Source organism: Panthera onca, chromosome E2 (assembly GCF_046562875.1).
Source record: "Panthera onca isolate mPanOnc1 chromosome E2, mPanOnc1 haplotype 2, whole genome shotgun sequence".
NCBI classification, from domain to species: domain Eukaryota; kingdom Metazoa; phylum Chordata; class Mammalia; order Carnivora; family Felidae; genus Panthera; species Panthera onca.
The window spans coordinates 41,958,542-41,982,187 of NC_138353.1; the positions used below are offsets into that span (position 1 = coordinate 41,958,542).

General features: G+C 47.3%; 2 protein-coding genes across 10 annotated transcripts in view; one reads left to right on the forward strand and one right to left on the reverse strand.

Moving 5' to 3' along the window:
• TK2 (thymidine kinase 2) overlaps positions 1-15,449 on the reverse strand; it is a 33,987-nt gene extending 18,538 nt beyond the window's left edge. Inside the window, exons 1-6 of one of the 6 annotated variants that reach the window (XM_060650592.2) lie at positions 15,293-15,445; positions 12,292-12,329; positions 8,854-8,928; positions 5,862-5,915; positions 3,385-3,474; positions 711-784 (exon numbers count right to left, since the gene is read on the reverse strand). In XM_060650592.2, the coding sequence (XP_060506575.1) occupies positions 711-784; positions 3,385-3,474; positions 5,862-5,915; positions 8,854-8,928; positions 12,292-12,329; positions 15,293-15,350 (389 nt within the window). In that variant the 5' untranslated portion in view covers positions 15,351-15,445. The other 5 variants (XM_060650589.2, XM_060650585.2, XM_078438842.1 and 2 more) reach the window with 5 other exon arrangements.
• A 96-nt stretch (positions 15,450-15,545) lies between these two features.
• LOC132690314 (chemokine-like factor) overlaps positions 15,546-23,646 on the forward strand; it is a 31,783-nt gene continuing 23,682 nt past the window's right edge. For all 4 annotated transcript variants that reach the window (XM_060650601.2, XM_078438846.1, XM_078438847.1 and 1 more), the window contains exons 1-2: positions 15,546-15,801; positions 21,132-21,290. In XM_060650601.2, the coding sequence (XP_060506584.2) occupies positions 15,730-15,801; positions 21,132-21,290 (231 nt within the window). In that variant the 5' untranslated portion in view covers positions 15,546-15,729. The remainder of the gene's footprint in view (positions 15,802-21,131; positions 21,291-23,646) is intronic.

Below are 23,646 nucleotides of genomic sequence, written 5' to 3' on the forward strand. Positions count from 1 at the left end.
GTAAACTGAGCACAGAAATCAGGAGGGTCCCAAGCCTCTGAGGCCTCAGCACTGTGGGCCACCAGAAGTCCCCTAACCGTGTCTATATGACAGAGTCCACACCCATGAGGACAAAAGACGGTTTTGGGTGAAAGGGTAATAGCCTGACCACGCCATTGCCCTGAGTCTTCACTCTGTCCCATATCCTCCCACTCTGCCATGTGATCCACATGGGCCCTCTACAACTCTCAGACTGGGGTCAGCTGGCGTGACCTGTTTTGGCCAATGGGGTGACAGCAAATCTGTAGCCGAGGACTGAAAAGTGCTCGTGCATTTCTGCTGGTGCCTCTACTCTCTGCCATCACCATGAGAAGTGAATGTCCAGGCTGGCTTGCTGGTCCCAGAAGGAGGATGAGAGGCACAGAGAAGAGAGATGAGTCACCCCAGTCACCCTGGCTGGCTAGAGCCATCCTAGACGAGTCGACCCCCAGACATCACGGACAGTAAAGCCACCACCTGGCCAGCCACCCCAGATGACTGAGCAAAATCCACGCAGAAAGCTGTCTGCCACTGAGGCTTTGTGGTTGGTTGTTACACAGCAGGACTATGGCAGTACATGCGAGAGACCGTACAGGAGGTACTCAGTATCTGTCACAGGAGTAAACAAGTTCCAATTTCATTTCTAAAAAATTAAGGGTTTAATAATTTATCAACTGTGTAAACTACAGTACCTTCTATACAGGTTTTCTACAAAAACATATCTTGCGCTGTGAATCGACCGCTCCATCAACCGTACCGGTGATGTCTAAAAGAAAACAAAGTGATTCATTGACTCAGGTCAGGAGGGCTTGGAGGATGCTTGTTGCTCCCCCCGCCTACGGTCTGTGCTGAACACAAGAATAGAGAAGCCATGGGATGGTGAGGCAGTCACCAGAGCAGAAATGTGGGTTTAACATGGGGCTCAGCTGTGCTCCGCCCCCCCCCCCCCCGCCCTCGCCACGCCCCAAAGCTCTCGGTGGCCGGTGGCCGATGCAGCAATGCAGAGACGGAGGGCTCATCAGCAGCAGCCTCTTTCACAGGAGAGGTGAGGCTCAAATGGATTATCAGTTTGGGGAAATGCTAGAAAAACCACCAAGTGCTGTCCAGTGGAAAGTGTGGTAATTATGGAACTAAATAGTGTGCATTTGCTTAACGTATGCCCGAGGTAAAGCCCCGAGAGGGCTGGAGTGTGTGTGACATGCTGGGGACTCTGCCATCAGTGACTGAGGGCCTGGCTTTCCGGAACCCCACAAAGATGTGAGACCTTTGTGCCTCTGCACAGGGCTGGCTGGGGATCACTGCAGACCTTTGCAAACTGGGAAGGACTATGCCCAAGTGGGCAAACACTGCCTCACTCAGCCTGGCCCACAGCACCCACGGGACCTGGACTAGCAAATCAGAGGCATATTCAAAGCCGTAACCCAGGAATTTCCTGGGTGTTTATCTGTCCATCCATCTTCCTTTCCATTTTTTTCCATCCTCTTCTCACTTATGACCCTCTGCTACCCATATGTTGCTAGCACCCCACTCATCCAACTCTCCTTCCGTTCCTCCTTCCTTGTCTATCTTTCTTCCTCTCCCATGGCAGACTTCCTTAAACAGAGAAACACACATATGTCCCCTTATATTCAGATATATTAGACACAATTTAGATTTGCGGTTGAGTGCCTGTTCCGGAAAAATAGGGTGAGTGAAGGGGGAAAAGTGCCAACCTCAGATGCTCTGACCTGTATCACTTAGGTATTTGGGGAGACAGAAACTCATACAGTTCTGCTCATATCTTTCCATCTTTAAAAGATACAGATTTGTGGAAGGATAGCTATAGTCACAACTGCCCAGCTCTGGATCAAACCACTCAGCTGAGTGGCTGTGTCAACATAACAGGCTGTAGGGACCTCCCATCTCCTTCATGGACAGCATCCATGCTGGTCTTCCAGGTTGTGCTTACAATTTTGAACCACAGGTGCCGATCAGGCTCTCTTCAGTCAGCTCTCTTTTAAGAGACTCTGTCCCTATTCACATGCCAGCTAATAGAGGGGGTCTAAGCAGCATGTTTGTGCCCTGTGATCTGTGCCAACACCTGATTGGTCCACGGGGAGACACAGGGACCAAGCTGAGCCAATCAAATTCTTTCTCCCAAGAATTTGAACCAAGAGCCAAAGGTGAAGGTTAGATCAGTGGTTCTCAAGAGTGGCTAAAATGAACAAATCAGGAGACTATAGATGCTGGCGAGGATGTAGAGAAACGGGAACCATCTTGCACTGTTGGTGGGAATGCAAACTGGTGCAGCCGCTCTGGAAAACAGTGTGGAAGTTCCTCAAAAAATTAAAAATAGATCTACCCTATGACCCAGCAATAGCACTGCTAGGAATTGACCCAAGGGATACAGGAGTGCTGATGCATAGGGGCACTTGTACCCCAATGTTTATAGCAGCACTTTCCACAATAGCCAAATTATGGAAAGAGCCTAAATATCCATCAACTGACGAATGGATAAAGAAGATGTGGTTTATGTATACAATGGAACACTACTTGATAATGAGAAAGAATGAAATCTGGCCATTTGTAGCAACGTGGATGGAACTGGAGAGTGTTATGCTAAGTGAAATAAGTCAGGCAGCGAAAGACAGATACCATATGCTTTCACTCATACTGGATCCTGAGAAACTCAATAGAAGACCAGGGGGGAGGGGAAGGGGGAAAAAAAGAAAAGTTACAGAGAGGGAAGGAGGCAAACCATAAGAGAATCTTAAATACTGAGAACAAACTGAGGGCTGATACGGGGTGGGCGGGTGGCGGGGGAGGGGAAAGTGGATGATGGGCATTGAGGAGGGCACCTGTTGGGATGAGCACTGGGTGTTGTATGGAAACCAATTTGACAATAAATTTCATACCGAAAAAAAAAAAACCATGCAAACAAACAAAGCATGCATTAAAATCACCTGGAGAGCTTGATAAAACACAGACTGCTGGGCCTCATCTCTAGAATTTCTGATTCAGCAGGTCTGAGATGGGGCCAGAAAATTTCTAACACGTTCCCAGATGTTCCTGCTGCTCCAGGTCTAGGCACACTTGGAGAAGAACTGAGTTAAATAATGTTGAGGCCAGAAGGAGTCAGGTTGTGAACACTCAGGCTCACAGGGACATCCCTACCAGCTTAGTGGCTAGCTGAGGCTGGTGGGGGAGGGCACTAGAGGCTGGAACTCAGAGAGCCAGGAACAGGAAGCCTTGGCCCCAAAGACAGAGAAGGCTGAGCAGTGCTGAAGGTCCAGCGAGGCTTCCTTGCATGGTTCCCCTCCCTGGAAACCATATACCCACCACGGCAAGAACATTTTCAGAAGGCTAAAGCTGAGCATCTGAATGTACCTGGGGACGAGTGTGGTGGTCCAGCATCGTGAGCTGCACATATGTCTGCAGCGTGAAGCCCCATCGACAAGCATCGTGGTACAGCAGACCCTGCAGAAGGGAGAATGCAGCACTTTACCCCAAAAACCTCGAGCTGTAGAACTCTGGTCTCTTCAGTCACTGATGGCCATCTCGTGAAACACACATGGGGCTGTGATGGGGCCAAGGATGAAGCCAACATGGTTGCAGGGCCCTCAGGACAGTGTGGACAGACTAGAGCAATTATAGGACAACCAAGTAACAGCTGTAATAGGAGCCTGTATAAAGTCGGAGGGAACACTCAGTCATTCAGTGTTTACTGAGTCCCCTGCAGTCAGTTCTCTATCCAGCACTCAAAGTGAGCCCGTTAAACCTCACTCAGCTCTTGATGTTCCTCCACTCAGAACCTTCCAGGGGCTTCCCATTGAATTCAGAATGAAAACCAAACCCCTTACCAAAGCCCACAGGGCCCTAGAAAATCACTTCCATCTTCCCTTGTCTCCTACGACCCTCCCTCTGCCTCAGTGTGCTTCCAACCACACAAGCCTCCTGAGTGTTCCCCCCAAACACCCAAGCACGACCCCACCTCAGGGCCTTTGCATTTGCTATGCCTTCTAACTGAACACTTTTGCCCCAGAAAGCTGTACTGCTCACTCCCTATGTTTAAGTCTGTGCTCAAGTGTCCCCTTGGCAGAGATGCCTTCCCCAACTATCTTATCCAAAAGAACAGCCCCATGCCCATCATTCTCTGTTGCCAGTATATATAAAACAGTCCATGTTCCATTTTTCATTTGCTAATAATCTTAAATTCTGCTCGTTTCCACATTTTTCCTTTTTTTCTCTCTCTCTCGGTGCTAATGAAATTCCAGTGCTCCACATAGAAAACTGCAAACTCCTACCTGCAGGTGAAAGAAAATCTCAGAAAGCTTAGGAGAAACACTCTCCATCCGAAGGCTGAACAAACATCTCCCTGCATCAGAAAGCCAATTCAGATAAAGTGATGAATTGAGACTTCACAAAACTACCAATCTTGCCCTTCTGTCCAGAGCAGAAACGTGTCTAGAAATACCTAATTCTATCATATTCTGTATTATAAAACTGTCTTTGGAGATGCTCTTTGTCCTGAGGAGACTCAGACTCTTGAGACCGGGACTGTGTCCTGTACAATGTCACCTCTGAGCCCTAACATCTATGACCTAACTATCTTAGCTGGTTCCTAAAGAATATGAATGTTTCCGAGGCTTCTTTGTTATGCCCAAAGAGAACGACTGGCATTCTATCTTCTCCCACATGCACAGAGGTGAACTCTTTTCACGTCTCCGGGATTCTTTATTCAAAGGCTCTGAGAACTTCTGCCTTATTTAATTAATACCCTTTTGCCTACTTCGGGTATCTTCACAGCTCCCATCACCACCTACCAAATCACTACCGAATTGTCTTCTGCCTCCCCACACCAGAATATTAAGGCCAAGAGAGCAAGAGATTTGAGATGTCACTGCTCCAGAGTCTAAACAGTGCCTGGCACATGGCAGGCATTCAATAAATACTGGTTGAATGAACGAACGAATGAGCACCTACTAAGTGCCTGACAGAGCGCTATGTTGCAGCAAACACAGTCAGCCATATTAGACATAGTCCCTGCTGCTAGTGCAACTCAGAGTCTAATGAACCACACAAGGAGATGTCACTTGTGTTGCCAGAAATGAGGAGCCAGCACAAGCTCCCCCTGTTCCACGGGTCAGAGCTACTAGCTCTGTCATTTACCAGAGGTATATGACCTTGGGCAACTTATTTCAGCTGCAGTTTCCTCACCTGAAAAGTGAAACTAATCATCCCTACAACACGGGGCAGGAGCCCAGAACCATCATCCCTTTCTTAAGCTCCCTCTTACCAGACTCAAACTCCACCCATCTCTTTCAAGCAGCCAGAGCAGAGCCTCCCTCATGGGGATGGAAGGAAGGAGCTCAAGCACACTGTAGCCCCTGCTTGCTAGGTCCACCCTTGGGAAAGCAAGAGGTAGCTACAGCGTGAGCCGAATTCAGCCCCTGGGCATTGCCAAGTGCAAACCCAAATCAGAGGTTTACCGAGCAACTTTGTTACTTAGAGACAGGTCCTAGGGGAGACCTAGGTTCTACTGGGTTCCTTCTAGAAGAGGATACAGGTAGAATGAGCCACAGGAAATGGACACCCCTGGCAGCCGAGGCTGACCACCTGAGATAGTTTGGGATAGTTGACAGGAGGTCCCTGTGATCTGCAAATGCCCAGCCAGGCCTCAGAGCTCCTTGACCTCAGAACACCAATATACTGCCATCTTCCAATTGCTCCTCCCTCTTTTCCTCCACCCCAGCTAAGAGATAGGAAAATGCCTGGGCAGGGAGGGGGCAAACTCAAACACTGGCACACCATCCGCAGCCACTTAAGCCAAAGCTGGCAGTTCACGCAGAAGACAACACACCCACCAGAGGATTATGGCCACGGACATTTCTCCACTTGGGCACTGGCTCCTGTAACACCTGCAAGGAAAGAAAATATCAGAAGTCTACTGTTCCTCAAGATTTGGGCACCCAGGTAGACCAAAATAGTGGGGCAATCCTCTCTTCGAAGCCACAACTCTATCTAGACATGGCTTTCTCACAGGACTTCCAAAAATGAGCTGAGAACTCTGTGCATCCCTGAATACACACATACCACCCTTCTGGGTGCCCTGGGAGCTGAGGGCAAGGGAGGTTCTCTAATATCTCCTTCAAGTGTTCCATCCCAGCCCTTAACGTCCCCATGCCAGGCTGGACAGACAGGGGATAGAAGCCAAGACAGAAGCTACTTGAGGCACTTCCGGCTGTGGTTTAAAGCCCAGCTTGCCAGCTTGGGGGCTCTCGCGTGACCTCAGCAATTTGCTCTGCCTCCATTTCCTCCTTTGAACTCTGCATTGGGCCCACTGACAGCTAAGAGTCATGTTTCATTAGTTTACTCCCTAAACTGTTCCAGAGCCTTTCTAGGGGTACAGGTATGTGCTGGAAAGGATTTAAATGGTACTCTCAGGGCCAAGAATTTGAGAGTACCCAGATCTATCTGGAGGCCTGAAAGTGCATGTAAGCAGGTTCTATAGGTCACAAAAGACCAAAAGAAAGCAATGCATGGAACCCATGAAGAGTAACATCCTCTGACACGTTATACCTCTGTGCCTTTGCTCATGCTGTTCCTTCTGCCCAATATGCCCATCTTACCTCAGTTCACATCAACTTTCATTACATAGAAAATTCCTATAGATCCTTCAAAACCCAGCTCAAATATCCTTTCCTCTGTGAATCACTGCCTGCCCCTCAGCCCTCCATTGCTGTCCTGAGTAGCATATGCTGCACCACCCAGGCCCACCAGAGGCTGGTCACAGGCAGCCTTGACCTGTGCTCAATCTATGGCACTGCCATTCAATACTTACTGAGGACTCACTGTGCCAGGTGCCATGCTAGGCAAGAACAAAAACCACCTCCGCCTCTGCTTTTATGGAACTTTAAACTTACTGGGAGAAGCAGACCTTAATCGGATCATCACAGAAATCACGTATTTTCAAACTCTAAGAAGAGGTATAAAACAAAGATACAGAGGGGCCAGAAAAATCTACACCAAGGTGGGTAACCTAGCTGGGGAGGTCAAAGAGCACTGAGCTGAGATCTGAAGGCTAAGTGAGTTCTTCCTAAAGCCACCAAAGCCTTCTTCACACTACAGAAAAACCAAACAAGGGTGTGGCCCCTGGAGCCAGACAGCCTGGGCTGGGACCTGGCTCTCTGCCACACACTAGCAGTGTGACCCTGGCCATTCATGTAACCTCACTGAGCCTTGGTTTCCTCCTCTGCAAATGAGGTGATAATTGCACCGACCTCACTGGGACTACTCTTATGAGGATGAAATCAATTAGATAATATATTGAAGCCTCAACACAGGCATATAGTGCCTGGCATATAGTATTATCCTCATTAGATGTGAACTCCCATTGTTGTTATTTTTATTATTGTTGTCCATTGGCCCCAAGGTCTTACATAAGAACGTTAAGTGTTCCTAAAGTGCCATGTGGAGTTACACCACTCAGGTGTGTCAGGAGTCCTGCCTCCCAAGGTTTGATGATTCACTAGGAGGACTCACAGGACACAGAATATAGTGGTAATCACAGCTGAGATTCGTTACAGAGAAAGGGTACTAAACAAAATCAGCAAAGAAAAAGGGTGAACAGAGCAAAGTCTACGAGGAAACCAGGCACAAGTGTCCAAAGGGCCTCTTCCAGGGGAGTCACCCAGGAAGCACTTAACTCCCCCAGTAGCAACCTGTGACAAGATGTGTGAGGTGGTGTTCCACCAGGGAAGCTGGCCCGAGCCTGGGAGTTCAGGGTTTTTATCAGAGCGCAGGCATGTAGGCAGTCTCTGGCCGGCACATCCAAAAATTCCAGACTCCCAGAAAGAAAGCAGGTGTCCAGACTAAACCATATTGCTTGCACAGACAGTTCAGGCACAGAGAGCCACTTCTATCAGTTGGGAAATGGTGGAATTCTCCCAAAATCGAAGTTCCTACACACCAGTCAAGGGCCAACCTCGCAAACAAGCCTCTCCGAGGACAGCAGTCTTGGGCCTGTGAACTCTTTCCTGCACAAGCAAGACAAGGGCTACAGAATGTTTATTCTTTTTACCAAACCATATATATGTTTAATAGAAGTAAAAAGCAAGAAGGGAAAGAAGGAAAGAAAAGACTCCAAAGGTATGAAACTTGTAGGATCTATAGTGACAAAAAAGAGCCATAAACAGAAAAAATTACACCGCAGGTAATTACACCGGGTAGATTTGAATCTACGAGGAAGAAAAGTCAGGGTCTTAGTGTAGAGGCACTTCTTCAAGATCTGTGAGGTTATTTTGAGTGACTGGCTGTAAATGAACTAGAGATTAGGTTAACTGGCTCCCCATGGCAATACTCTGTAGCATGCACATGGATATCACAGATGTGACACCATAATATGCTCCCCACTCTCAACAGTCTGCCTTCCTTCTCCACATGCAGACCCCTCTTAACCAGAATGCAGGAAAGTCTATACCTGCACTGTCTGACACGGTGGCCAGGAGCCACTTAGAGCTATTACAAACTTCAAATGTGACTAGTCCAAATTGAGATACACTGTAACTATAAAATATGTTCCATATTCCAAAGACCTGGCATGAAAAACAGAACGTGAAATAATTCACTGATGATTTTTCTATTGATTACATGTTGACATAACATTTAGATTATGTAAAATTAAATATTTGGGTTTGTTCGGGTTTTTTTTTTTTTTTTTTTAGCAAAACCATTAGAATTTTACATTACATATGTGGCCTGCATTATATTTCTATTGGATATGGCTGGTCTACACCCTCTGTAAGTCACTCCATCAAGCTTTCACAGGTTCTTTCAGAGCCGGTGTGGAGGCCGTACCTCAATCCCTGTTGTTTTGGAGAAGAACTCGAGGCATGTCGTCTTCCCACTTGCAATATTGCCCTCAACACAGATCTAACAAAAGACAAATACAGATTAGAACTGAAAGTCGAGCATCTAGGGGAGCATCAGGGAAGAATTTCTAGGGAACGGCTCACGTGAACAGCATAACTGGTTCAGTCCAAGAGTTCAATGTGCACACAGAATTCCCTCCACAGGAAATACCCAAGGTCCCACCATTAGTAGTAACAAACGGATTCCCACCCCTGGTGGTCAGCTCCAGGCCCACGATTGGTGGCCGCTGGTGGCCACTGGGCCACTGCCCTCCGAGACAGACCCTCCCTTACATTACTTCCTAGGCCATACATTGCTTGCCACGGCCACCCTAGCTCTGCCCTTCCCTTGCTCAACCCCTCAGACCATCAGATTTTAGGCCTAAGGGTCCAGCCTCCTTAACAAGAGCCTAATGGCTTTGAGGTTGGGAAGCATGTATATGTTATCTAGAACTTTTTTTTTGTAAATTAAAAAAAAAATTTTTTTTTAACGTTTATTCATTTATGAGAGACAGAGAGAGACAGAGTATGAGCAGGGAAGGGGCAGAGAGAGAGGGAGACACAGAATCTGAAGCAGGCTCCAGGCTCTGAGCTGTCAGCACAGAGCCTGACCCGGGGCTCGAACTCACAAACTGTGAGATCATGACCTGAGCCGAAGTCAGACGCTCAACCGACTGAGCCACCCAGGCGCCCCTGTTATCTAGAACTTAACTCACTGCTTTACATGGAAGAACACACTCAGCTATGGACTGGAAAGTATTCAGACTGGAGAGAAGGTTGAGCACCTTGCAGTAGGCCAGGCCCAAAGATGGGTAACATACACCGTTACCACATTTCACCTTGCCAGAACCCAAGCAATGGGTCCTAACACTTTCACAGAAGTGAAAAATGAGGTTTGTAGGAGGGCATAAAGCAGAAAGGACAGCTGGAACCCACACTCTGCTGACACTAACTGCAGTGGGAGAGAGGGCTCACAGACAGCCATGAGGGCACAGTGACCTTTAAACTCAGGCCGGAGGCACCCAGAGAGACGTGGCCCACGTATGTGACTTGCCCAAGGCACCAGGCCTGGCGGAGGGAAAAGATGGAATCACACCTAGGTCTGGCAGACCCCTTTTCACGACCCCAGGGAAGCCTCAATCACACCCCACATAAAACGCGGGGTCACAGTGGGCCATCTCACCTTGTTCCCTCCCTATAAATTCGGCCAGTCAGCTGTGACTATTTCCTCCTGCCCTGATCCTAATGGGTATCGAGGAAGGCTAGACAATGACATTTCTAACAGATGCCAGCTCACTCCCGTAGAACTCAACACAGCAAAATGAACTCAACCGAGTGCACAAAAGGCATATCCCATTAGGGCAACTAATGGATGTGATGTTTTATTGCTGTTCTTTAAAGGAAACAAATTATCCTCTTCCCAGAAAATGAGAACAAGCTCAGCCTAGACACTGCTCTGCACAGATTGTTTTTTTCCTGTTCACTGCAGGAAACAGATTGCTTGGATGAGACCTTCCTCCAAAAGGGCGTGTTCCTATTCCGTGGTGGTGACTAACTTCACGGTTGCAGGTCAGCAAAGATGAGGACTTGAAGCGTCCTGTCTGGTGGGATGTCCCCTGGGCACCTCAGTTTGTCACCTCCCACTACCCACATACGGCTCTTCTTCCTGTTCCAGTCCTCAGGAAAGGCTGCACCATCCACCCAGACAACCCAACACCCTGGTAAGTCTTCTGTCCTCACCCAGTAACTCAGCAACTCCTCTGGACTCTGCTTCCTACTCATCTGCAGAACCTGGCCTGTCTCCCTGGCCCCTACCCTATGTGGCTGGAGTGGCTTCCCCACTGGCCTCTCTGCCTTCCACTCTGGCCCGGCAGTGGCCCTCAAGTCCACCCATGGCCCACCACCATCTCTTCCTGAGAGGCAAAGTCTTTTAGAGGCTCCAGGTGTTGGGACCTGTCTCCACGCCCCCATGCCCCTCTCAGGGGCCCGGCCAAAGCTTTGGGCCTGCAGGGTCTCTTCCTTCTATGACTCACACTTGCAGCTCCCTCTGCTCCAACACTCCAGCCTCCCCCTTTCCTTCATCTCCCAGGAGGCCTCAAGGCTCCCCAAGGCTCCCCTCAGGCACTGTCCTCTGGACGCTCTGCCCTCTACTCACAGCCCCCAGAATCACTGCTGTTCCAGGTCCACCATGGCCCTATTTATTGCTGTCTCTCCCATCAGACCAGGGACTCCCCAGTGACAGGGGCTGCTTGGTCCCCAGATCCACACAGGAACGGAGAAGATTTGAACGATAAACAATAGCCATGGGCCTAAATGCAGGCCCCATACCACTTCTAATGGACCTGTGTGCCCGAGGGCATGTTGAACCATACCCAGAAAGCAGCCAGGGTAAGTCTGGCTCACATCAGTGCCTAGCTCGACAATTAATAGCACAATAATGTATCAATTCTCATTCAGCTCAACATTCTACCCCCTTCTCCTTCTGTGGTGTCAGAACGCACCCCACCTCTCATTTCAACATACTTTGGTAAATCTCAAGGCTCCCAATCACCAATCCTCTCCACGTGACTTTATTCCATCCTTGGCCTTCTCCATCACCCCGAATACCCAGGGCGCTTGCTCACCTTTTCTGCCCTCTGCAGATACCAGCCAAGGTATTCCTGCCACCATTCACCAAGCCACTTTCTTCCGAGCCACAGAAGCTACCGACTTCTGGCTCCCTCAAGAAACCGAGCCTCTGGATTGATGGTGACCAAAATATTGTTCCTCACCCCAGCCAGCTAAAGTCTCCAACATCCCCATGAACATGTCCAGCTTGGCCCTCCTTTGACCTTCAACCTCACACCAGTCCCAGTCCCATGTCAGAGCTGGCATCTCAAAGTCACTACACTGACTGAACCCATGTCTGTGGACCCATATGGATTCTCTCTGGTATCCCCACCCACCCACCCATCTCAGCACTGGAGGACAGGGAGCAGCAGTCAGCAGATCTTCCCTCACAGCCAGGCTGCCAACCACTAACCCAAAGTGAAATCAATCTTTGCCAGACAGGTGAGCATTTTTCAAATCCCTTTGTAATCATTCATCAAGCTGACAATCCAAATCTACCTAAAGGCTGTGAATACATGTATGCTCCTACCTGCGTAGACTCTTGATATGGAACCTCGTAAGAGGTGGCCTCTGGGAAGGGGGTCTGAGGCCCAGGGGTGAAGACAGACTTCCTCATCCCTGGAGATCCTCTTATATTTTTGTTTTTAACTGTGTGCACATATTTCTTCACTCACCTCTTCTCTCTCCTCTCTCTCTCCCTGTGCATATACAATCCTCCCACTCTCTCTCTGTATATAATCCTACACTGGGGAGTGCACATAAATGAGGGACTTACCACTGATTTTTTCTCTTTTTCATTTTCTCTATCTTTATCTACAAAAGAAAGGAAATCAATTTTTAAAGTCAGTTTTAAGTAATTCACTCTTCTTTGTCCTAGTTTTCAAAACCACCACAAAGAACAGTCATGTTTACGCTTACTCCCTGGCCTGAAAATGTTTTCTAATGACATCTGAGTCCCTCCATGGGTGGATGGAGGCAGACCCACCACTGCTGTCTACCTACATGGACACTGTGCAGCTGCTGCCTGGATCCTGTTGGCACCTCTGGGCCCCAACTGTGTTCAGCTTTTTTCACGTCGTATATCATACTTTCCATTTTCCATATATTTCATATTTATGGTCCTCACAGATGGGTCCAGTAAGTTCAAACAGAGTAGCCTCCAGTGGGACGCGACGGTTAAGAGTGGGCAGCAGGCATGGGTTTCAGCCCAGGGCTGACACCTTGGCCCAACCACCACACAGGCGCCACCCAACAACCCAAGGCCAAAGAACGCTAGGATTTGGCTATAATGGTGACTCCCATTTCTGAAAGGGGAAGTCCCTAGTCCCAGGGGAAGCAGAAAGGCTCAGAGCCTAAACCACCCACCACCCACCGGGAACTTGTTAACTGCAGCTGCCAGCCTCCGTCTTCCCCAAGGCCAAAAGAATCAGGACCAGGAGTGGGACGGGGACTGGGGCAGCGCGCACTCGCGGGGGTAGCGGATCCTTCTGCTCTCTATAGGGCTCCCCAGCTCCGAACAGAGAGGGGCCGGAGCCCCACGGCCCCACCCACTGGCGGCCACCCATTGGCGGCCGGCTGGGGTCCGGAGTAGCTGCCAACGATTGCCCTCGCCCCTCCACGCCCCCGCAGGAAATCCCGGAGGCTTGGAGTAGTTTCGGGTTCAGGCCAGAGGGCGGGGAGTGAGACGGGCAGCCGCTGAGACCCAAGGCGCGGGTCGCTAGACATGGAACCGAAAGACGCGTTACCCAGAGGCCAGGCCCGGCGCTGCGCCCCACGCGTCCCGGGGCCCGAGGCGGGGCTCCCAGTCCCCCCGCGCCGCAGCGCCTGGGCGGCCCAGCACCGCAGCGACCGCAGCAGCATAGCCCGGCGGACGGATCCGGCGGCTCCGTTTCCTTCCTGCGCCACTCAGCGCCAGCGCAGCGCGCCGCCTCCATCCCCGCGCCGGCTGCCGGGGCGCCTGCTGGCGCCGGGCTCTTAAAGAGACCCTGTCGTATTTCACCCTCTCTCCCACCCGGAAAGTACTTCAAGGTGTGGGCAAAGCCGTTTGCAGCCAGGACATCTTCCCGCCAACGGGACCCCTGACTTGGCAAGACTTGAGGGACGGATGGCCAACAATACCAACGACTGGTTGGTTAATAAATTATTGGAGATTACTTAATCGAGCACGTGTTCTATCCAGGCACCTGGCACATACTTAGGGTATCATTTATTCTTCTCAACGATGATCCTCCAAAACTTAGGTAACTTGATTAAAATGATCAGAAGTAGAGGCGCCTGGGTGGCTCAGTCGGCTAAGCGTCCGACTTCGGCTCAGGTCATGATCTCACGGTTGGTGGGTTCGAGCCCCGCGTCAGGCTCTGTGCTGACAGCTCAGAGCCTGGAGCCTGCTTCAGATTCTGTGTCTCCCTCTCTCTCTGCCCCTCCCCCACTCGCGCTCTGTCTCCCTCTGTCTCAAAAATAAATAAACATTTTAAAAAAATAAAATGATCAGAAGCATTCATTAAAGGGATGAAGCTGGAATTCAAGCCATGTATCTTGCTTCACAGCCTCTTCCCTCTGAACTTTGACATGTCCAGGGTCTAGACTGTAAATGTACTAGATCCCTCAAGGAAGTGTTAAAAAAAAAAAAAAAAAACAGGAAACAGGTCCAAAATGGGAGTTGCTTATGCTAAGCCCTAGCTGACCAAACCAAGATTTAATTGTAGTTTGGGCTCTCCCAGAAATGAACCCTTAGGCCAATCCTTCAGGAATCGCCTGATCAACACTAGTTATGTAATCTGCGCGACAGACCCCTGCCATCCCCTACAGCAAAGTAACCTTGCAATAACCAACCCGCTTTTTTGCCAGTGTAACTTCCTTGTTCTCACTTCTTTTTGCCTATAAAAGTTTTTTATTTTGTACAGCTCCTCGGAGCTCCTTTCTGTTTGCTAGAGTGGATGCCACCTGAATCATATCGATTTTTGCTCAAACTCTTAAAATGTTTAATATACCTCAGTTTATCTTTTAACAAAGAAAGGCACAACCAATATGCCAACTGTGCAGACAACTGGGGGTGGGAAGGAAGCCTGTAAATCCCGTCCATAGTCAGGTAGCAAAAATTCAACCCAGGTTGTGAGGTAGATGGGTATATATAATTCAACAGGCCCAGGCCCTGAAACCCAAGCTGCTGCAGTAAGAACTGTGTGTGCATGCCCATTCCAGTGCTTAAGTGGAGGGGTTTCCCACCTCTCCCAGAAGTGCAAGGTGCTAGCAGTCACCTCTAGGACAGGGAAGAGGACGTCATTTATGAGAGGTTTCACTCAGTCTCTAAATCAGCTACCCGAAAGCCACAACCTCATCTAGTGCTTTCTGTGATATCTGCCACAGACCTAGCACAGGGCAAACGTGCCCTCCACAAACTTCAGGATTAAGTGCAACATTTTTGGGACTTGGGATGAAGCTGTTAGATCAGACTGTGATCCCCTGGGGACAAGGACAGGGTATGAGGCCCAGGCCATTAGTTTAGATTACACATATTCTACATCTATTATGTGTCAGACCCTGGGGACCCTGCAAGGAGAGAAACAGACACAGGCAAGCCCCTGGTTTTGTGCAATTTATATTCTTAAATATATCACGTAGTGATAAGTGCTATGAAGAGAAAGTGATGGTGGCGACTCTAGACGGAGTGACCAAGGGAAATCCTCTCTGAGGGGTGTTATTTGAGATTCCCAAAGTCTGGGGTTGCCCAGCAGGCATTCCTGAACTCCACCCCCCCACCCCCATCCCGCACCCACCTCCGGAAGCACTCCCAGACAGGAAAACCCATATGGACTGCTGGAGAGCAGTTGTCATTGGTGCCTGGTAGTGCGGGATGGGGCGGCATTAAGAGGGACCAGCCAGCGTGGTTCCCCATAGGTCAGTGGAAATGTAGCAGGCAAACCCCACCAGTTCGGGGAGAGAGGGAGAGAGAGGGAGAAAGAGGGAGAGAGAGACAGAGAGAGAAGGCGAGAGAGGCGAGCAATCCGCTCCCGTGGGGCGCATGCGCACGAGTGCAGACCGCGGTGACGTGCGCGCGCGCGCGCGCGCGCGCGCGCGCGAGGGCGGGAATCCTAGCAGGGCCGCGGGCGGTGGCTGTGACAGTTGCGGTCGCCGCGCGAGGACTGGCGGAGCCGAGCGCTGAGGAGAAGGTCTGAAGGAAAGAAGCGTTGTTGCTGGGTCGGCTGCGAGCGCGATGCAGACGCTGAAGCAGAAGCATCGCCCCTTCTGCTTCAGCGTGAAAGGCCAAGTGAAGATGCTGCGGCTGGTGAGGCCAGGCCACCGGGTGGGGGCGGTGTTGAAGCGTGCTCAAGGGCAGCGGGAGACGGCTCTCAAGTGTACAAAGCGGAATCTCCTGCCTTCTCTTTTAAGTTTTTTTTTTTTTTTTAAGTTTATTTATTTTTGAGAGACAGAGACACAGCGCGAGTGGGACAGGGGCAGAGAGAGAAGGAGACACAGAATCTGAAGCAGCCTCCAGGCTCTGAACAGCACAGAGCTTGAGGTGGGGCTCGAGCCCTCAGAGCCGAAGTGGGAGGCCCAACCGACTGAGCCACCCAGGCGCCCCCCCTGCGTTGTCGTTGTCGTTCACCCTAGACCTGCCGAGAGGCAAGGCAGTTCACGGTGCACCCGGGGGCAGAAGGAGAGAAGGCACTGTCTGCCCTTCAGGGGTTCACGGACACAGTCACAAAGCAAAGTGCGCAGGTCTGCACGAGTGGCCTCCACTTGGCCCTGCACACCAGCCACCCAGGTTCCCAGGCCAGGCAGCTGTGCTTCTAGCCCGCAGAGGACAGTGGGGCTGCCCGCTTCGTGGCGTCAGGCATGGCGAGCGCCCTGCACTCAGTTCTGAACAGAGGTCTGGAGAGAATGAGCCATGATTTGGAGGAAGGTGCCCTGGCTGGTTAGAGCAGTAGAGACTGTCACGGGAGAATATGTTGAAGGAACTCAAGAAAAGAAAAGGAGAAGGAAAAAATAATGTTTACATTTTAAAGCGGTGACCTCTCTTTAAAGGAGGGAATGGAAATAGAAGTTACAGGGAAACAGTTCCACTTAATACGAGGGAGAATTGTCTATTGGGAAAGTTGCCCAAATTAAGTGGCCACACCACTTGGGAAGGGAGTACATTGCTGAGCAAAAGCTAACAGGCGTAGATGAGCGAGGATGCTGTAAAGGAGATTCACCCTTCAGGTGAGTGGGTAGAACAAATTGCACACAAGGTCCCTCCCACACCAAAAGTCTGTGATTCTGAGAAACAACTATAACTTAATACAAGTCAGAACGCGTAAGAGAGGTTTAGAAAATTACTTTAGAGTTCGAAGAACAGAGAGATTACTTTGGGTTAGGAGTAAATAATCAGGGAAGAAGTGGCCTCAGGGTCTGGAGTTTCATGCCCACTACTGAAAGCTCTGGAACACTGGAGGAGAAACAAGATCTTGTGAGAAAGGTTTAGTTTCAGACATATCAATTCCTGCAGCAAACATCTGGAGTATTTAGTTATATTCTAAAGATCTGACTTGGGCCCTGGAACAACAAAGACAACCAAAACAAAAGTCTCTGACTCACGGAATTTCTTCAGTGTAGCCAAAGAGACAGACCTATGAGCAGAGCCATAATATGTGAGAAGATGGGGATAGGCCAGAGAGTGACACATATAACCAAGGACAAGATAAAGAGAGGTATCATGAAACTTTCTAGAGGAGCAAAGGGTGGGGTCTGAAGGACAGCCACCTGAGCAAATACATGGAGGCAAAAAAACCCAGCATGATTTATGCAGCAAATTTTTTTTTTACTTGTGTAATGTTTTTACTTTTGAGAGAGAGAGGACATGTGGGGGAAGTGCAGAGAGAGTGGGGGAAAGAGGATCTGAAGCAGGCTCCGTGCTGACAGCAGCCACCCGATGTGAGGCTCAAACTCACAGACCGCAAGATCATGACCTGAGCCAAAGTCAGACACTCAACCGACTGAGCCACCCAGGTGCCCCATGTGCAGCAAATTCTAACAAGTTGAGCACTGTTTTATTTTTTTCATTCAACAAATATTTATTGAAAGCCTACCATGTTCCAGGCTCTGAGATATCAGTGAACAAAGCAAAGATCCCTAGCCCTTAACAGAGTTTACATATTGGGGTGGGAGGGTGGGGAGACAGACGGTAAACACAATAAATAAATAAATGATGCAGTATTCTAAAAAGTGGTACGTGCTGTGGAACAAGAGACAAGTAAAGCCAGGGAAAGGAGTGGAAGGGGAGGAAGGTTGCAGGTTGCAGTAATAGAGTAATCAGGTTAGGCCTTGTTGAGATGACAACCGAGCAGTTGAGTGAGGCTAGGGTGTTAGCTATGAGAATATCTGGAGGAAAAGAGTTTAAGGCAAAGGAACATCCATGGCTCTGTGACAGGAATGTACCCGAAGGTTCAAGAAAAAGCAAGGAAACCAATGTGGATGGAGTAGAGTGACACAGTAGGGGGACACAGTGAGAGATGAGGAAGGTTTTGAGTAAGGTTATATACGAGCTGACATTAAAAAAAAAAAAAAAAAAAATAGGCCAGCTGCTATGTTGACAATAGCTTGGTCAGGGGGACCAGGAGGTGGGGTGGGGTGGGAATTGCTGCAAGGGCAAGGGTAGAACCAAGGAGACCAGTTAGAGCTATTGCAGTAATCTGGGCAATGAGATAGTAGCTCAGATCAGGGTGTAGCACAGCAGGCTGCAAGAATGATCATATTTGGGATGCATTTTGAAAGTAGCCCCAACACAATTTGCTGATGAACCAGATGAGGTATAAGAAAAAGAGGAGTCAAGATAACTCCCAGGTTTTTGGCCTAAGCAACTGGAAGGGTGGAGTTGCCATCCACTGAAAGCTTGTAGGTGAAGCAAATGTAGGCAGAGGATCAGAAGTTTAATTTCAGAATTAAACACTGGAATTATCCTGTGGATAAATTGTGAAGAAACTCTGCTAGAGAAGTGGACAGGAGCTGAATCCTTTAAGACTGAATACCATGATGAGAGGTAGGCTCTATTCTCAAGACCACAGGGAGCCCTTGAGAAATGCACTTGCATTTTAGAAATTGTACTGTAATACCTACCTTTGTCATCATAGTTCAGGGAAGATATTGAAGGGCATTAGTTTAGGGATGAAGAGGAGGGAGTGAGTTCCCAAGACATTAGGCATCAAATCAGCAGGACCTGATGATTGATCAGGTGTGAGGAGTAATTAGGAACACTGATATTAGGATTTTAGGGTGGGTGATAAGATAGATGGTGGTATCTGGGGCGCCTGGGTGGCTCGGTTGGGCATCAGACTCCTGATTTTGACTCAGGTCATGACCTCACAGTTCATGGGATCGAGCCCTGCATCAGGCTCTGTGCTCACAGTGCAGAGCCTGCTTGGGATTCTCTCTCTTCCTCTCTCTCTGCTCCTCCTTCACTGGTTCTCTTGCTCTCTCTCTCTCAAAATAAATAAATTAAACTTAAAAAAAAAAGATAGATGGTGGTATCACCAATTAAGATAGTGCATACAGGAGGGAAAGGCAAGGTGAGTTCAATTTTGGTGATGGTGAATTTGAGATTCCTGCAGGTACTCAGAGATTGCAGATGGCTAGTTACGTGTAAGATGTTGAGGACAGACCTGGGAGAAAGACCCACATTCACTGAGTGGGTTATAGACAGAATCTAAAGGAATGCCAGCATTTTAAAAGAATGAGTAAAGGCAGAGAAGCCCACCAAGGGAGAATAGTTGCAGAGATATAAGAACTAGGAGAGGTGACATGCCAGCCCAAGGAGTAGAAAAACAGGAAAAGACAGCCAAGGACAAGTCATGAGGGTCCAGTAGCATAAGGAGTAAAAAATGTTCATTAAATTTAGTATTTCTGAAATCACTGATGATCTGAGGAAAAGCAATTTCCATAGAGTGGTAAAAGAAATGTTTGAGATATTAGTGGGATATTTAAAAGAGAACAGGAGACAAAGGCCAAGAGTTAGTAAAGATAGAAGAGCTGTAAATAATGGAACGGGGGGAACGCAGTGTAACTGAAATCATGGGAACTTGTAAGAAAATAGATTAAACACCAATGTCAAATTCCATGGTGTGGAAAGTTTAAAGGGGATGAGGGCTGAAAAAGTGACCCTACGTATCATAACCCATGAGCTCAAGGGGACGGTTCAGTAGAGTAAATGAAGTGGTTTGAGGTAACATGTTGCTAAGAGTAATTATGTTAATTACAAAGAATGACTTATTTAGTTACTGGTTACATTTGCTACATACTCAAACTGACCAATTTAGAAGCTTAAAGGTAGGCTGTTTGTATACGAATACGGTAATTGAAAGAATCATAAATAAGTAGCCTGAATAGATTTAAGGTCAAAAAGACTATGTAGATGGTACTGGCTGACAGACTAATCATAAAAGTCTAGCCAGGGAAAACTCTTGACAAAACCATTTCAAGCACATAAAGACTTTGGATAGAGCTGTAACATGACAGCTCCTAAGAACATGATGTTGACAGACTCCCTGGAACTTATCAGCTTATTTTTCTTTTAGTTCACTTTAACATTTCTGTGTTCTGTATCTTCACTTGGAAATGAGGTGATTGGATTAGATTAATTATCAAGGTTTTTTTCACTTAAAATTTTCATCCATTCTGATTGCATTCTATCTAGGTAAGAGAAAGTATGTAAAAAAAAAAAAGTGAAGCATCAGAATTGTTGCATTTTTTTAACCCCCCCCCCCCATAGGGTTCTTCGGAGAATTGTTTTTCTTAACAATTTATTTTAAAATTTTCTCCCCAGTATTTTTCATGGTAACATTCTAAGTTTAAATTTGATAGTAGATTCCAGACTGCTAAGAGTTAAGGAGTGATGAGCAGATGATAAGGAATTCTAGGAGTCAGTATACAGACTTTTTTGAAAAGCATTATAGTGAGAAGTAAAAAGCAGGAGTTTCTTTGGGGAGCAGGATGAATGGGAGGTGTGTGTGTGTGTGTGTGTGTGTGTGTGTGTGTGTGTGTGTGTTTTAAGAGAGGACAACTTGGATATATTTATAGTATAATGAAGAAAGGAACCAATGAGAAGATATTGAAGGTCTCAGAAAAGAAGATAGGTAGTAAAGAAAGATCAAGGGAACAAATGTGGGAAGTGATGGTATTAGTTGTGCAAGTGGAATAACAGAGAGGGACACCTAGTTCTCTAAAACAGAAGGAGAAGTCAGCATCCATACATTTTGGTCATTCCTCTTTTAGATGTGTGTATATATGGCATAAACCCATTTATTTAGTTACTTTAGAAATGATCATTTTGGGGTGCCTGGGTGGCTCAGTCGGTTAAGCCTCCGACTTCAGCTCAGGTCACGATCTCACGGTCTGTGAGTTCGAGCCCCGCATCGGGCTCTGGGCTGACAGCTCAGAGCCTGGAGCCTGCTTTGGATTCTGTGTCTCCCTCTCTCTCTGCCCCTCCCCCGTTCATGCTCTGTCTCTCTCTGTCTCAAAAGTAAATAAACGTTAAAAAAAATTTTTTTTAATAAAAAAGAAATGATCATTTTTACAATTTAAACTTGGCATTCAATAATCATTGAATAAATCATGTTTGTCTGTTTGTTTTTATCCTTATAGGCACTAACTGTGACATCTATGGCTTTTTTTATCATTGCACAAGCCCCTGAACCGTACATTGTCATCACTGGATTTGAAGTCGCTGCTATTTTCTTTTTCATAATTTTATATATGCTGAGACTGGATCGATTAATAGACTGTTTGTTTTGGCCTTTGCTTGTAAGTGTTCAGTTTTATTAGACTTTTTTCCTGTCATAGTGAGACATCTTAATAAACTATGCTTTGGTTTTCTTAAGCCTTTAGGTAATGTCTGATAGGCTTAGGAAGGAGGAATTCTATCCACTGCTAATGTGTTCTGTATTGTCCCTGGTGCAACCACAGAGCATAAATCTGAGCTCCATCTATTAGATGTGACTGACCCTTCTGTCAGGAGAATTCACTGAACTGTAGATCTGCTAAAGAAATTTAAACTTAAGATCCTAGTTAATAAAATTATAGCACATTCTTAATCTCTACCCCTCTTTTAAATACATGTTGATATGGCCTCAAAATTGGGGGGAGAGATGGAGGCAGATACCCAAGTATCCACGTCTTGCACATCTCTGACCACCAAATGGAAAACTGAGATAATTTGGGAGACTGAATAAAGTACAATGTTATCTTAATTCTGGAAACACTAATGCTAAATAATGAACTTATATTGTACAACCTTATTTAGTAGCATATGAACTTCACCTGCCATACTTATAGTATTAAGAATAACTGCCCAGTGTAGTGCCTAAATGGTTCTAGAAACTGTCAAAATAGGCAATTTGAAGATACTAGTTAAGGTGAATGTGTCCCTGGATTGTTATCCAGTTCTAGGAAAAACGGAGTGTCTTTACCTCTCTCTCCTCTTTCAAGTCTTATCCTCAATATCCTGTCTCTGTAGGTCTCCCTTCTAAGACCTCCTGCTGCCCTTCCCACCTTTAGACTGGTAGCTGCACTGAAGTCTTCCTCTGCTGCACTTGTCTCATCCTCCTGGGTTCCAAAATGCTGATAGCCAAGCTGATAACCCCTAGTTAAGGAGAGAGGATTTTAGAGCTATTCTCAAACCGTAAGCATGCCTTCAGGTGGTACCTTCTAGAACCACTTTTGAAGGCCAGTGATGAATGTTTCAAGCTAATCACAAGCTGAACAGATCCCAAAAGGGGAAAGCTGGGAAACAGAGAAGATCTTCATAGCATCTCTCCAAAGTACTTGATCACACTTTAGAGCTGGACCTGACTGGAGGGAAGTCTAGGAAAAGAGATCACAATGCCTTCATCAGTTGACCCTCAGAGTACATAATGTCATATAGTAGCAGAAAGGGCTAAGCTAAATTATTCCAGAGATTTCTGCAAGGACATGAACAGCATGGTCCATATCCTCTTTACTCAAAAAATGGTATAGTTGCTCTTCACATTCTGCTTTCCAAGATTAATGAAACTATTTATTTTTCTCCAAACTATAATTCTCTGGAGCTTATTACATGTCCCAGTAATACACTTGGAGCTCTAAGCTGAACAGAATACACTGGGAGGGAGAGTGTCCTATGTGTACCACACTGAAATTTAGTCTCCAAATCTCTGAGGATCAAACTTTGCTGATATTGTAATCTCTTAGAAATGGTGCTATACTGGGGCACCTGGGTGGCTCAGTCAGTTGTGTCTGACTCTTGATTTCATCTCAGGTTTTGATCTCAGGCTCATGTGTTCAGTCCCTGTGTTGGGCTCTGCGCTGGGCATGAAACCTACTTAAAAAAAAAAAAGAAAAGAAATGGTGCTGCATGGTCAACTACGGGATTATTATTTTTTTTTTAATTTTTTTTCAATATATGAAGTTTATTGTCAAATTGGTATTCATACAATACCCAGTGCTCATCCCAAAAGGTGCCCTCCTCAATACCCATCACCCACTCTCCCCTCCCTCCCACCCCCCATCAACCCTCAGTTTGTTCTCAGTTCTTAACAGTCTCTTATGCTTTGGCTCTCTCCCACTCTAACCTCTTTTTTTTTTTTTTTCCTTCCCCTCCCCCATGGGTTTCTGTTAAGTTTCTCAGGATCCACATAAGAGTGAAACCGTATGGTATCTGTCTTTCTCTGTATGGCTTATTTCACCTAGCATCACACTCTCCAGTTCCATCCACGTTGCTACAAAAGGCCATATTTCATTCTTTCTCATTGCCACGTAGTATTCCATTGTGTATATAAACCACAATTTATTCCATTATGAAAAGATTCCTCTCTGCTCTTGATCTATGGAATCATTTGTTCAACAAGTGTTAAGTGTCTGCTAATCCCAGCTTCTGTAACAGGTTCTTTGATAAAACACAAATCTTACACCTGTGAGATTTTCAATGTAGTCAAGAAGCAAGATAGATGAGCCATTCAGTGTAACAGGTGCTGCAATAGATGTATACTCAGGATAGTGTGGAGGCACCAAACCAGGGAAGGGGAGCAAGTCATCATAGGCTTGCCTGGTAGAAGAAGCAGTATATGAGGGTCTAGTGGGGGGAAAGAGCATGACCTCGAGCAGCTGCATATAGTTCTGAATG